Below are 15,666 nucleotides of genomic sequence, written 5' to 3'. Positions count from 1 at the left end.
CATCATTGTTACCATCATCGTCAGCAGCAGCATCATCAGTGTGCATCACCTGCAGTTCCTTGATCTTTTTCTGGAGCTGAGCAGCCAGTGCCTGTTCATCCTCAATTCGGCTGTTCAGCGTGCTCATCTCAAACTCCCTCCTGCACACACGCACGTGTACACGCACGCACGCATGTATAAACACACGCACACACACACACTCACCTCACACATGCGTACAAACACAAACGTGCGTACACATACACAAGCGCTCACGCATAAACAAACGTGCACAGACGTTAGCACACGCGTACGCACACATGGTTATTAAGTAATTACCATCAAACCTAGGACCACTTCGCCATGTGTCAACCAATCACAGGTCATGGATGATGACGATAATGACAATGATGATGAGCACCCTACTTCTTGGACTTCTCCTCCAGCTGCTGCTTGTCGTTCTCCAGGTCCATGATGGTCTCCTGGGTCAGCTTGAGGTCTCCCTCCAGCTTCCTCTTGGCGCGCTCCAGATCCATGCGCACCTTCTTCTCCTGCTCCAGTGAGCCCTCCAGCTGGGGAACGTACGTGCAGACACACGCGTGCTTATATAAAATAACATCGACCACAGGGACTCTATGGGTTCTCAGTGGGCTCGTTAAAGGTTGCGAGTGGACAGGTTGAGTCTTGCGGTTCGATGGAACGTTTGGATCATTGGGACAGTAATCTGGGTTGGTGGGGATTTTTAAAAGTTTTTATTATCATCACGGTTGTTATTATTATGGAGCACAGGCCCGAAATGCCGAGTGTCCATCAACAAACATATATGTTAATATTCAGTGGCGGCTCCTGCAAAATCTCTCAGGGGGGGCAAATGTCTGGATGATTGATAAGGATAAGGTCCACCCATGCAATGGATAAATTAACAGCTTAAGCATGTAAAGGCAACTTCACTTCTTTAATATTAATGAAAAATAAAGTGACTCTTACAATACATCTTGTTTGTTTCTATACTCACTATTATTACAATACACTCAGTTTCTTTTATTAAAGATTCCACTAGGTGGCCACAAATTATATTGTTGGATGAAACGTGCTTACGTATGATGACGTAAGCACGTTAGGGCGAGCCCTCCCGGAAGCCATAGAGAATGCATTGCAGCGCCCCCGTTCGAAAAAAAACATCTTTGAATGTAAGTCTATGGGGCCACTCGGGGCGATTCTCAGCTGGAGGGAAATCGCCCAAAAAGAGGCGGTACTCCACAGAACGTAGCATGACGCTGATTGGACTATATCCAGAGGCTGCAGTGATGGCTAGCGTGACTCTGTGGTGGAATGACATTGGTGGTGCGTCGCCCAATCGCCCTAATGAAGAAACCGCCCCTGTTAATATTATAGAGTTAAAAGCATTCTTGAATTGAGCAAAGTTCTAAGAACTTGGGAATGGAGGAAATGTGCAGGAATTCAAGCAATGTGAAAGAGGTGTTTTAACCTGATGTGTGGTGGGTGAGTGAGTGGGTGAGTCTATTGTTTTTACCTTGCAGTGTGGTGGGTGAGTAATTGGGTGAGTGAGTGGGTGAGTGTGTTGTTTTCACCTGCAGTGTGGTGGCTGAACAAAGTATGGATGATGTTAATCAGTTTCGTAGACCAAGTCCTACCATGGAGGCATTCATAGTAGCAGTGATAGAAAAGTGATAACGAGGTTACTGACCGACGATCACTGGAGTGAATCCATTTTTGCTGGATCATCAATCAGCCTGCCTGCTTAACGTTCAACTCTCTCAGGTAGAGAAAGGTAGAATATGGGAGCTCCATTCCAGATATGACAACAGGATTTCAACTTTAGCCAACTTCGCGCTGTGTATATGAGTGATAATTGTTTTTTACCCTTTTATCTGGCAACAAAACTGACACCTTTTTTACAAGGAGCTCTCATACTCTGATGGTGCATTGTCTTTGAGTTGTGCGCCTTTTGGCGTCATCTGGTCCAACACCATGTGAGACTAGGCTCTAAGGAAAGCTGTCTCGGGTGTGGACCAATCAACTTCAAGGACAGTGCATATATTATCAGAGTTATGTTTTTTGTTTGCATTACGACTGCAGGTATTGTGGTCTATGCAAACATGACTTCTTGTAAAAAAATAAAAGGTGTCAGTTTTGTTGCCAGATAAAAGGGTAAAAAAACAATTATCATATTTTTCTACTGGCAAATGAGGTTCCAATAGTGTGTGTAGGAGTGATAATTGGTCTGAGTTAAAGAAGGCTTTGGCATGTTAAAGAAAAACCATTATTGAATGGTGGGACAATGAGGCCCCTGGTGAACTATACTGGTGGACCACTCACGTCGTCCACTTGCTGCTCCAGCTTGGCCTTGCTCTTGGTGAGCGAGTTGACCTTGTCCTCCTCAGCCTGCAGGTCGTCCAGCGTTTGCTGGTGAGCCTCCTGGAGGGCCTTCTTCTCCTTGGTCAGCTTCGCGATGATGTCATCCAGAGCGGCCATCTCCTCCGTCAGGTTCTTCACCTGTGGGTCGGTGAGAGGGAGGGTGGGTGGGTGAGCGGGTGGGTGAGTGAACAGGCGTGGTAGGGTGGTGGGAGTGGAGACATTCGTGGAGATCGATTGCTTTTGGCGATAACATCTCGAAACCCAGCAGCATTGGCTTAACCAGCCCGACTGCTAATGAACAAATGTTATTTTCGCTTTGGATACAAATAACTAAATGTAAAATAGGTGCAGAGAGCCGCTCTAGATTTCTTGGATGAGTTGGTAGTACAGTGTCGAACGCACGGTCCACCACTCACCTTGTTCTCCGTGGCGTGCTTCTCCTTCTCCACCTTGGCGAGCGTGAGCTCCAGGTCGTCAATGTCCTTCTTGAGCTCGCTGCACTCGTCCTCCAGCTTGCGCTTCTTGGCCGTCATCCTCGGCGTTCATCTCCTCTTCCTCCTCCAGTCGCTCCGTCAGCTCCTTGATCTTCCCCTCCTGAGAGATCTTGTTCTTGATGAGCTGCTCGCAGCGCTCCTCGGCGTCCTGCGATGTTATCTTGCTCCTGTGTGTGTGTGGTGGGAGGGGGGGTGGAAGGCGGAGATGAATGTCATGGTGGTGAGGGCAGACGCAGTGGTGGAAGGAAAGTTGTTTTTGTGAGTTGAGCTGAGCTGAGGGCCTGCAGTGAACAGCATCATCTTTGTTATCGTGACCATAATAATCGTCATCATAGTTATCATTAGGGCTATGATTTTGGCACGGAGGGCAATATACAGGATTTTTTAAAGGAAACAAAGCACCTCATGTAATGCTTCTACAGCTATTTTCCCAAGATATCACAGACTTTATAGAATATTACGATTTCCATGGAAATTGTGTGAAAACTAGTCTTGTATATTAATCATCCACCATCATCATCATCACTATTATCATCAACATCCTTATCATCATTGTCCCGGTCAGGCCGGCCGGTCTCACGTACCGCCTGCACTTGCATGGCGAGGTCGTTCTTCTCCTGCAGGAGCGACACCGACTTCTCCTCCAGCTCCTTGCGGCGTGCCTCCGACTTGGCGTAGGCCTCCTTCAGCTTCAAGAAGTCATCCTTCATGTTCTGCATCTCCTTCTCGGTCTCGGCGCTCTTGAGCAGCGGCTTGATCTTGAAGAAGAGCTTCATCCACGGCCAGTTCTTGACGCCCATGAATGCGCGGATGTTGTACTGGATGACGAGCAGCGCGTCCCTGTGACGACGGCAACGGATACGAGAAGGTGACTCACCATCGTCGTCATCACACATCAATCATCCACCACCACAATCATAGATCTACCCTCGAATAACCTGAAGTTTCAGTCATGTAATAGCTCGCGACACCGACGAGGAGGGAGTAACGAATGCAAAAGACTGACCGCGGTTCATTTTAAATTGCTTATATTATTAATGTAATTCTTCTGCCAAAAGAATGTTTCGATTTAAAGCTTTCGTGACTGCAGGGATTCATATTCTTGGATTTTTTCCCTTCTACGTGACTTTACCGAAAGATCCAAGAATACAAATTAATGTTGTTCGACCAGACCCCTCACCTGCGCTCAATGATCTTCGCGAACTCTTTGCGTGACAGTAACCCCCGGCATCGCGCCTGCAGGAGGGTGATGATCTTTGAGAGGCGGTCGTCTCGCATCTCTTCCAGCGTGCCCAGCAGACCGGCCTTGAAGAACACCTGCATGGGGTTAAAGGTGAGGGAGGGGAGGAGAGTGGTGGGGTCATATTTATACCGCACATCTCATCGCATCGGTCCCTGAGAGGCATAAGATGTACGCAGCACCGGCCTGTTAGTGGGCATTTCCCTGCCGGTAGGGGGGTGATCTTTATATATACGACTTACCATTTTTTTATGAGAATTGTATGTAATTTGGACTGTGATGCCGGCACACGTGGTCTTTCCATTTTCAAAGCAATGTCACGGGATGTTTAACGTCCACTGTGACACATATGAGCGGCACGTGTGCCATCGCCCGACCGCATCACCGCCCGGTGGTGAGGGGTCGTCGCCTTGGCAACCTAGGAACGTGGCGTCCCTTCCAAGGGTCGGGTAAGGGAAACACTCAACTTCCGATTCCACACGTGGCCTTCGCTTCCTTCCGTCTGCCAGATCCCACAGTAGTCGTGTTGTAGTTTCTTGTCCTCCCTTTTCCACTATCACATCCTAAATGAGCCAGTTTTGTTGACTGAGCCGAATCGGAACCAAATCATCAAACGCTGGCCTCACAAGACATCTGAACATGGCTTAGGGCCAAGCAGGGCCAGGAGCGGGTTTATTGATATATTTCATTTGTTGTATCACTTGCATGCGTGACGCTGACGTCAGCATCGCGGCTCAGGTTTTGCGGTGGAAAAAAACCTGGTGCCTCCTGAACCCACCCTGGGCTGATTTGGCATGGCTCTGGCGAGGCTTGGTTGTACAATATTGCGGCCCGGCTCTGGAAATGAAAGTGGATTTTTTTTTTTCCTTGGCTTGTCAGTTTAAGTGGCACAAGTGAAAGAAATACTCCAATGTTTGACGCTTAAAAAAAACTTTTATGCAACCAGAAAGTCTGTACACCAACGAGCGAATAATTGCTCACTCAATTACACGGTCGCTGACTCACTCAGGCACGCATTTGTGATCGTCATGATCATGATGACCATCATCATCTTGATCATCATATCATCATCATTTGAGGAGGCGCCCTCTCGCACCTTGGTGTGTCCGAACTTGTACTGCGTGTGGTCGATGTCGAGGGTGGACAGGAGCTTCTCAGCCGATTTTCGGCTGTCCATGAACTGTCCCTCGGGCACGGCATTCGGATTCAGGATACGGTACCTGTGCGGTGGTGGAGGGGGTGGGGTATGGGGTGCGGGGTGGGGGGTGGTTGGGTCAGAGACATCATCGTCATTGCAATGAATGGTCATGAAAGCGATGGTGGTAGTGGGGATGTTGTAGGAGTTGTGAATGTAATGACGGTGCTCTTTCTGCTAGTGATGGTGATAATTACGATGATACTTCATCTGAACAAGATGACGATGATGATTATGATACTTCAGCTGATAATGACAATCATGACAATCATAGTACATATGACAACAATGGTGATGATGATGCATCTCATGATGACGATGACTTGCCGCTGCTTGAAGTCGCCGTAGAGGATCCTGTTGGGGAATCCCTTCCTGCAGATACGGATTCCCTCCAGCACGCCGTTACAGCGCAGCTGGTGCATCACCAGGGCGTTGTCCATCGCACCTGGGAGGGCACGGCAATGGGGGGTGGGACACGGGGTGTGAATGAGAAGCAGGTGAGTGACTGGGAGAGCCCAGGTGTGCACAGGAAGGCAGTGTGTGTAATCGGTGCTAGCACTTGCCCCGGCAAGTCTACGTAGGCTACACCGGTAATCTCTGTACAGGTGTGTGTGCTCACCTGGTGTCTTCTCCTCGTTGGGGATGATGCAGCGCACAAAGTGAGGATGCGTGGACCTCAAGTTGGTCATCAGCTTGTTCAGGTTCTCCTGCGAGGGTGAGAGCGAGGGTGCGTGAGTTTGTCACCATTCACAGCGCAACTTTGATCGACAGGTGATGATGTAAGTGGTCAGTGGCGGTGCAACGCATAAGCGAACTAAGTAAAAGCTTCGGGCCCTTAAGTGCAGAAGTCAACAAACTTACATCTAAAAGGCTGGGTTGCTACGTACAGTGCGAAAGAAGTTTAACATACATAGTGTAAACCAGGTCGACCTCTCAGCTCCTTACATGAGCCAAGAGCATCAGTGCGCCAGAATGCACTCCCAGCTCCGTACAGAAGCCAGGGTCCCTCCATCGGAGGGAGTGGTCACACATTGGAAAGTGTCAATCGACTACGGCCCATTAAACCAAATGAAAAGCCAAAACAAACGTCATCAGGAATTAAACATTTAGACGAAATCTGTCCAAAGTGCAGTGGGAGTGTGTTTCCGCCCGTGGGAGCTCTAGATCTAAATGCTTGTTCTCCGACAGCTTGTTTTGGTTCGATTAACATGTCTAGATAAGCAGGGGCCAGTTGTATGTATGACTATTAAAGACCACACTCAAACGACTGTTATTGCCAAAAATAAAGTCTGGAAGTTGTGAAGACATCACTGATTTGTATTAGTGGCAGAATATGAAAGAATTTCAGAAATTCGGGTATCTTACAAAGATGAAATTAAGCAGACTTGGAAATGAAACTAAGAATGACCCCCACATCCTTAAAAAAATCTAACGTAAAAAAATGCAATTAAGACAACTTGTGGTTATTTGGGGTTTGGTAAAGGTGGCTGTTGGGGGGAAGTAATGAAGGTAGATCTCGTCTTTATATCACTTGCCACTCATGTTTGCCTGCCCGTGAATCGAACATGGGTTGCCGGGTTCAGAGAATAGAGCGGCAATCGGTGTAGCACAGCTATTTATCTATTATTATTTATAATAATAGATTTATTATTATTTTATTTTATTATTTTTTACCTACGTGACTTTACCGAAAAAACCTAAGAGTATGAATCCTTGCAGTCACGAAAGCTTCAAATCTAGAATTAATGCCCTCTACGGGGAGGAATTTCACCTATCTGTTAGAGTTTTTAACATACAACGAGACAAGAAGTCTCACAGCTTCTCCAATTGTACCCTCCCTTCTAGCCCCCCCCCCCCCCACCGTTCTCTGACTACCACATTTAGATAAGCCCCTCCTCTCTCCTCTTAACCAGTATGTAAGATTTTGTCTCTTGGATTTCTCCTCACTTTATACAGTAAATTTAGCTGTGACGGTCCCACCTGAAGACGGAGACGTGTGTTGCCTCCGAAACGTCCGTGATTTAATTGATTTATTTTAATGTATTATTATTTTATTTTATTATTTTTTTACCTACGTGACTTTACCGAAAAAAACCTACGAATATGAGTACCTACGCAGTCGTATGCCCCGTTGATTTGCTCACCCTGTGCAGAGCTGACACGGTCTGGAAGGAAGAGCCCTTCTTCTTGGCACCCTTTTTGGAAGTGTCCGTGGCTAGAGACAGGGAGGGAAGGGGAGGTGGTCACATCGCTCGCTTCCTTCCCTTGGAAACATGTAGTTGCAGTCATGTAATAGCTCGCGACACTGACGGGGAGGGAGTAACGAATGCAAAAGACTGACCACGGTTCATTTTTAATTGCTTATATTATTAGTGTAATTCTTCTGACAAAAGAATGTTTCGATTTAAAGCTTTCGTGACTGCAGGGATTTATATTATTGGATCTTTCCCCTTCTACGCGACTTTACCGAAAGGTCCAAGAATACAAAATAATGTTGTTCAATGAGAAAAAAAAGTGTTTTAATGACCTATAATTGTTCTTCTTGGTTCTTTCGGTAAAGTCACGTAGAAGGGAAATAATAAAATAATAAAAATAAAACATAATAAAATAATTCTCACGACGTTTCGGCCACAACGCAAGCAGCCGTCCTCAGGTGAAGAAACAGAGCTGTCGGAAAGACAGCGTCCCAATGAACACCGCCTTCTATGTGACTTTACCGAAAGAACCAAGAAGATGAATCCCTGCAGTCACGAAAGCTTTACATAGAAATTTAAAGTGGATGAATCGAGCCGGTTGGCGATTGAAACATTACAGCGATTCGTGACTTGCTCACCGGAATCTGCGCCGGCGTAGTTCGCGAACAGCAAGGAAAGCAGCTTGAGTGACGACTTCTGATAGAGCCCCACCACGGTCTCGTTGAGCGGGTCCTTGTTCTTCACGAGCCAGCCTGTGATGTTGTAGTCCACCACGCCGGCGTAGTGCACCAGCGCAAAGTGCGCCTCCGGCTTTCCCTTCACGATGCGCGGCTTTTGGAAGTTGTTGGACTTGCCCAGGTGGTTGTCGTACAGCTTTGCCTTGAAGCTCTGGTCGGACGCCTTGGGGAACATGCACTCCTCTTCCAGGATGGACATGATGCCCATGGGCTGCGGAGCACGCAGGCAAAAGGTGTGGTCATCGATATTGTCGCCAATTGTCGTCAGCAGCGGTAAAAGAAGCGGCAGCAGTAGCAGAATGAAGAGCAGCGTTGTGATCATTACCAGCAGCAGCATTGTCCATAATAGAGTTTTTTTTTGGGTTAGATCGCGTAAATATATAAATGTGTCGTTAAACCCGTCACCACCCGGCACAGACAACTAGTATGGCTTGTCACTTAAACAGAACTCGTCACTAGTACAGCACTATGGTGTGTTGGAGAGCCAAGCCACAACATTTACAATTTGAGTACGATGTTACGCCAGTAATTACAACCAGCTTCATCAGGCGACAGCCAGATTTGTGGAGATATTGGGCTGTCACTGTTCTAGTGACGAATTGGCCACGTTCTGTTTACGTGACAACCCTTACTAGTTGACTGTGTTGGGTGGTGGCGGGTTTAATGACGCATTTATATATTTACGTGATCTAACACAAAAAAAAAACTCTTATGGATGATATTGGTCGCGATAGCCTACGTGTTAAACTGAGCAGCATTATCCACTTTTGCATTGGCATTATTATCGCCATTGTCGTAGATGATGAAGATCGCCATCACCACGATCATCATTATTGTCATCAGTATAACAATCAGCAATAGTCGCAGCATCATCAGCAGTGGCATCATCATCGGCGGCAGCCACCTTCTCGATGAGCTCAATGCAGGCTTGCAGGTCCATGCCAAAGTCGATGAAGGTCCACTCGATGCCCTCCTTCTTGTACTCCTCCTGCTCCAGCACGAACATGTGGTGGTTGAAGAACTGCTGCAACTTCTCGTTGGTGAAGTTGATGCAGAGCTGCTCAAATGAGTTGAACTGCACACACCGGGAGAGGGACGCACATACGGATGGACAGATGGATGGGTGAGTGGATGGATGGACAGATGGACAGACAGGCAGGTGATAGTAGTGGTGATGGTGTTGGCAATGCTAAATGTGGTGGTGATGGCATTTGTGGGTGGTGGTGATGGTGGTGATTGTGATGGCATTTACAGTGGCGGTGATGGGTGGTTCTGGCAGGTGGTGAATGTTAAAGGTGGTGGTCGTGGTGATGAGAGTGGTGCTGGCAGGTGGCGTTGTTGGCGGTGGTGTCCTCACGTCGAAGATCTCGAAGCCAGCGATGTCCAGCACACCGATGAAGTGCTGTCGTGGGGCCTTGGTCTCCAGCGACTGGTTGATGCGCACGACCATCCAGTTGAACATTTTCTCGTACACGGACTTTGCCAGTGCACCGATGGAATAGGACACCTGACAGACGAAGTGGCGGCCGGTGGGTAAATATATTGGTGGGGCACGGAAGTCCATGGGGGTGAGGATGGGGTTGTGAGGTGGGTGTAGTAATTGACAAGTGTGGATGCATGAATGCGCAGTATGGCAGAGCAGGGGTTCGACTGTTACACCCCTGTTAGATTGATTTCCATTGAAACATAATGCATGAGCCAGAAAAACAGGTTCCATAGTGCAGATATTGTACTGCATGTAAATGAACCAATGCAGAAATTAAAGAAAATATGATGAATAATTAAGATGAATGCAATGATGGTGTGAAGCAGGTGATGAAGATGATACGTATTTAGAACTTCACGATTACATTATTACTACGAAACAGATGATGGATATGATCACGAAGATTACTGATAATGGTGCCAATGGTGATGTCACAGTCGGTGTGTACAGTGAATGGGGGTTTCGCTCTCTTTGGAAGTCACCACCAGTAGCCGCCCACCTGCTGCACGTTCTGACCCTTGGTCACGTACTCGTTGCCGACCTTGACCCTGGGATGGCACAGGCCCTTGATGAGGTCGGCCGAGTTGAGGCCCATGAGGTACGACGCTTTGTCGGCGTCTGTCAAAGGCAAAGATCCCCCCCACGTCTTTTTATTGACAAGTTCCAACGTTGGTACATTAGCCCTGTCCATCTGTCTGCGCCACCACTCCCCATAGCTCATATCTGTTGGACGCTGCCCGTTTTTTTTTATCCCAATCGTGCTATCAACATTACAGTGATACCTCGGTTCACGAACGCTTCTGTTCACGAACAACTCGGTTCACGAACAGAAAAGTTCATAAAAATTTGCTTCGGTTCACGAACAGGAGCCGCGGCCATTTTAATGCTATTTCCAGGCTGTCACGTGGTCGTGACTTCCTGTAGGAAGATCGTGGAGAGAAGAAGAGACAGAAAGAAGTACTGTGAGTACTGTGAAGACACTTTCAGTGACTTTTTGCTTTTTGGTGTGCTTTTTAGCACATACAGTACTGTACTGTACTACAGTGCTTACTGAAGTCATCTCAAGCAAGGTTAGTGTTCTCTCTTTATACATTACTATACTGTACAGTACTAATGTGTATTGTAATTTGTTTCATATTGTTGTGCTTCAAAAACCAAAAAAAAAGGTCAGAACGGATTAACTGGATTTACATTGAACCCTGTGGGAAAATGTGCCTCGGTTCACGACCAATTCGGTTCGCGACCAGAGTCAGTTCACGAATTAAGTTCATGAACCGAGGTATCACTGTATATCTGTTTGTAATGGAGAGTTGCAATAACGCTAGTCAACATGATAACAATATTAATTTTTAAAAAATACATTTGTATTGCTGTTAGGGACTTACCCGAGAGAAATTCGGCCAAGTTTATCGAACGGTTGCTCTAAACTTGGAGATAACAAAACCAGTGCTAAAACGATTTGCCTTTGGTTTGAAGTTGTCCGGTGACTTCACTGGACTTGGGTGTTCCTAAACTGGACTTGTATCATAACATTTCTAAATATTGACTGCTTGCCAATTTTACTTGTCCTTTAGTGCCCGACATGTAGCCCTGTTTGTCCCCACCATGCTTTCCCACATGTCCCAATGTCTCCCAGTATATCATGTGCCTTTGCATGTCCTCATGTCTCGATTTGTTCCAAAAAAACGTCCCAGTGTGTCTTGATGTGCATGTCACCACACGCCCCAGCGTATCCTCGCATTTCCCCCATTAATAATTATCGCAGCTACTTTAACAATAAATCTACGGCTCAAGTTTCCTGGCTGGCTGCTGGTTGGGTTCCTCTCCACCCCAACGATAACTCTTTTGTTGGTGCGAGCCGTTGCGATCAAAACTAGCAGGGTAACTGCCTGCATGGGATTTTTCAGTGTAACAAATAAATGTTGAATATGAACGGCAGAAGAAGTTTGGAAGATGCATAATAGCGACACCGAAGAGGTGGGACTAACAAATACAGAAGACTGACACCGTTAAATTAAAATAGCTCTGACTTTTCAATTTCTGTTCCTATCGATGTAATTAATCCATCATAACATTATTTGAATCGTATACAATATGAAAAAAACCCATCACAGTACATATCGTCTTGCCATTTTATTGTTACATAATAAAGCATATTACTGTTGGTGCTCCGATTACGAGAGGATTCTGAGAAGAGTGTGAACACGACAGCTGTCTTATTTTCCTTTGCAGAGGAACGGAATAGTAAAATTAATAATTTGCATGTATATATGGCCATAGTTTTTTAAATTTACACTTCCGAAAGCGTGCCTCTACATTAGTATATCTAGGTTTTTCTTGAGACTACTTGGAGCTGTGGTGGACCTGTCCACTTGAAGACGGTAGCCCCCAGCCTTAGTGAGTTCCGGATGACTGGCGCAGATTAACTGAAACGCCACTCAGCTGTGACGGTGTTTTTTAAAAATCACTTCCAGGGTTGGCGCGGCACACGAACGCTGCAAACGACTCAGAATACGTACCTTTCACTTACGCATGGTGGATTTCCGGGTGAGCTGCTTTTGTAAGTCAGAAACGCCAGTTTATAGTCTTCTCAACCACCTCAAAAGTAGTTGAGAAGACGATCGCTATGGTATGTGTGTCGAACTTCTTTCGCACCGCATGTAGCCAACGGCGCTAATCGGAGGTGCGGGAGAAGGACAACAAACTAAACACAAAAGTTTTAAAGAAATTCGTTTTCATTATACTGTAGATTTAAAAGTGCATAGCTCAAGTGGCTTCCTAATATCGGAAGGAAGAGCGTTCCAGACCGCTGCAGAAGCAGCGCATCTGAAAGTGCGAGATGCAGTGAGCGTCTTTGTTCGATGGCGAGCCAAAAGCCGCTGCCGTTAGGATGACCAGAGTTTGCGTGATGGTTTATGCTCCTTGATGAGATCAGCAAGGAATTGTGGTTCATTTGTGGCAAGCACTTTGTGTGCAATGAGTGCTGCTGTGTCTCCCAGTGTTTCTATGTCTCGGTGTGTCTCCACAAGTATCCACGCATCTCGCGTATCGCCATGTGCATCGCCGTACCCTCAGTGCCGTCTGCCTCCGCCTGCTCCTCTCGCTGCTTCTGCTTGAAGTGCATGTTGCCGAAGTGCATGATGGCGCCCGTCAGCTTGTACACGCTCGCTTTCTCCTCCGGAACGAAAGCCCAGGATGTCGTAGGCACTCTGCGGAGAGGTCGCAACCATCGCCACCATTAACACCGCCATCACCGCCCTCAACAACCATCAGAACGGTGACCAAAAGCCAAATTGTCACCATCAATGACATCACCGCCATCACCAATATGTACACCATTACAACCATCATGACCATTATTACCAGCACCGTCTAGGCATCAGCAGGAGGAGCAGGAGGGGAGGAGCTGGGTAGATTGGAAAAGCATTTTAGGGGGTGGAGCACTGACAGATGAACAGATCGAGCAACTCATCATCCTCTCTGTCAGGTGGATAAAATGTGGAAATGGGAGGAAGCTCACATCTGTAGCCATGAGCTCGTCTCCATCATCCAATCCAGCCACGGTGACTTGGCCCTGGCTGATGAACGCATAGTCGTACGGGTTGGAGGTCACCAATAGCATTTCTGGGCAAGGGGAGAGAAGGGAGAGAAGGAAATTGAGAGGGGAGATGGTTGGGGAGAGGTGAGATAGAATTATAACAATGATGGTGGTCAAATGTATAATGTAAAAAAAACAAACGTTGAAAATACTAACACGTCCATATAGTGCAGGAATTACTCGTACACTATTCTTGGGTGTTTCGGTAAAGTCACGTAGATAGGTTATTTTTTGTTATTTTCTTTGAACCTATCTACGTGACTTTACCGAAAGAACCAAAGAATATGAATTCCTGCAGTCACGAACGTTTTAAGTCAAAATCTGTGCTCTTGTTAACGCCCGACAATAATGAAGGTGATCTCCAGTGAAGCGTGGAACATACAGTGAACAAATTTGCTTGCTGATAAGTCAATGCGGATATTTCCCCACGTGACAACTTCATTTGGTTGGCTTTGTGAAGTGGTGGAGGGTTATAGTTAAAAAGGGCATTATACCTACACGACCCAACCTAAAATAAACTAATTATGAATGATGGTGGTGTGGTACTGATGATGGTGATGATGATGATGTCAATGATGATGATGATGGTGGTAGTGGTGTTCTTGTCATTTGTACCCAGGAGCTCAGGTTTCCTCTGGCTCAGGATCTGGTAGAAGATGTGGTAGTTGCGTTCAGCCTTGAGCTGGAACGTAACTCGAGACTTCTCCAACAGATCTGATGGACACACAGACAGACCGGTAATACAGACGGACAGACAAGTGGAGATACAGATAGGTAGATAGGCAGGTATACAGATATGTATACAGACAGGCAGACTTGGTATACAGATAAGTAAACGGGCAGATGGGTATACGATGCCCCTAATGGCTGGGCACCATCAATAGATCTGAGCCCAACCCAGTATGAGAATGATCTTCAACGGAACCACGTGAACTCACAGGTCTCAATGTCGGCGGACGCCAGTTTTCCGGTCGTTCCGAAGTGAATGCGGATAAATTTGCCCTGGACACACACACACGAAGACAAATATAAAGATCCCCCGTATAGCCTTTAACATGCTGTTGGGGCAAGTGCTGTTAGCGTGCACCTACGAAGTCTGAAACGACGCACAAGGGGGTGATGGTTTGGCCAACACCACGCACGCATGTACACGTTGCACGGTGACAGGGAGGGGAAAAGGTCGGGAGTCGAGGTCACGATCAAGGTCAGATTCAAGGGTCACGGTAAGTGTCAACCCTATCGGAGAGACTCACGAAGCGCGAAGAGTTGTCGTTCCTGAGTGTCTTCGCGTTGCCGAAGGCTTCCAGCGCGGGATTGGCCGAGACGATTTGATCCTCTAGGGTCCCCTGCGAAGATCACACGAGTTCACGCACTCATCGCAGTGGATTATTAAATCCATCTGTATGGAATTTTGATGTGTAAAAACGCATGCATCGCTGCGGAGAATTATGGATAAAAGCTTATAATTCTAGATTTTAAGCTTTCGTGACTGCAAGGATTCATACTCTTAGTTCTTTCGGTAAAGTCACGTAGGTAAAAAATGAAATTAAAATTAATAAAAAATCACGACGTTTCGGAAGCAACACAAGTCTCCGTCATCAGGTGGGACCGTCACAGCCAGATTTGCTGCATCAAGTGAGACAGGGATTCAGCTTATACGTGTGTTTAGTCCTTCGAGCTGTTTGCTTTCTATACAATATTATCCAGCAGGCCATTATTAGCCTAGAAAACTTTGGACGGTTTTGACCTTCTGAGTCTCATCAGCAGAGTTTTCACCCTTTGTATGTCTGGCAGGTTCTTCTCCATGTTATCCAGTTTCCCCACCGTAACAAAGCACAACTCTCGTTCCTGGAATTGTCCAATTATCCTAGTGGAGCAGGACCTTCCTGAATTACACTCGTCAACAAAAAAAAAAAACTTTTTTCTGGCCTGGACTTTTGCAGCTGTTTTAGACTAATTTCAGGTTGCTGATTCCAAATCTGATCTCAGATTTGCTCAATCACATCTCATTTTATGCTATCAGCATACCCCATTTTCATTGATTTTACCCGAAATTAACTCTGTCATTTATGATTGCAAGTTGTTGCGAGTCAGTGACTGCTTTAGTGTTAAAATATGGTGCTGTATTTTTAGGATAGTGTGTTTATAATATCATTTTATGTAGATATGCACATTTATTTAATATTTTTCTTCTGCAGTTTTTATTGAAAAGGCAATATTTGATTTCTCAAAAACCGGATGTGATAGACAAAAACTGATGGCAGATTTGGAATCAGCACCCCAAAATTACATTAAAACCGTTTGAATACCTTATGCCAGAAAAAGTGTGTTGACCAGTGTTATTATTGAGACTCAATGAGGAT

The 15,666-nt window shown here is 46.2% G+C and overlaps 1 protein-coding gene across 1 annotated transcript in view; it reads right to left on the bottom strand.

The window, feature by feature from the left end:
* The window catches only part of LOC133357871 (myosin-7-like), a 48,711-nt gene that overhangs the window by 26,149 nt on the left and 6,896 nt on the right, over positions 1 to 15,666 (bottom strand). Inside the window, 22 exon segments of the mRNA XM_061576017.1 lie at positions 50 to 140; positions 406 to 551; positions 2,320 to 2,496; positions 2,775 to 2,891; positions 2,893 to 3,003; positions 3,005 to 3,019; positions 3,437 to 3,692; positions 4,033 to 4,169; positions 5,189 to 5,312; positions 5,615 to 5,732; positions 5,907 to 5,994; positions 7,432 to 7,502; positions 8,121 to 8,430; positions 9,124 to 9,294; positions 9,577 to 9,726; positions 10,205 to 10,323; positions 12,775 to 12,892; positions 12,894 to 12,914; positions 13,226 to 13,329; positions 13,919 to 14,017; positions 14,242 to 14,305; positions 14,557 to 14,649. Coding sequence (XP_061432001.1) covers positions 50 to 140; positions 406 to 551; positions 2,320 to 2,496; positions 2,775 to 2,891; positions 2,893 to 3,003; positions 3,005 to 3,019; positions 3,437 to 3,692; positions 4,033 to 4,169; positions 5,189 to 5,312; positions 5,615 to 5,732; positions 5,907 to 5,994; positions 7,432 to 7,502; positions 8,121 to 8,430; positions 9,124 to 9,294; positions 9,577 to 9,726; positions 10,205 to 10,323; positions 12,775 to 12,892; positions 12,894 to 12,914; positions 13,226 to 13,329; positions 13,919 to 14,017; positions 14,242 to 14,305; positions 14,557 to 14,649 — 2,700 coding nt within the window.

This window comes from Lethenteron reissneri, chromosome 60 (genome assembly GCF_015708825.2).
Source record: "Lethenteron reissneri isolate LAM-NWPU_2019-01 chromosome 60, ASM1570882v1, whole genome shotgun sequence".
NCBI lineage: Eukaryota > Metazoa > Chordata > Hyperoartia > Petromyzontiformes > Petromyzontidae > Lethenteron > Lethenteron reissneri.
The sequence above is the reverse complement of the archived record's forward strand: the minus strand, read 5'-3'. Positions and strand labels throughout refer to the sequence as shown.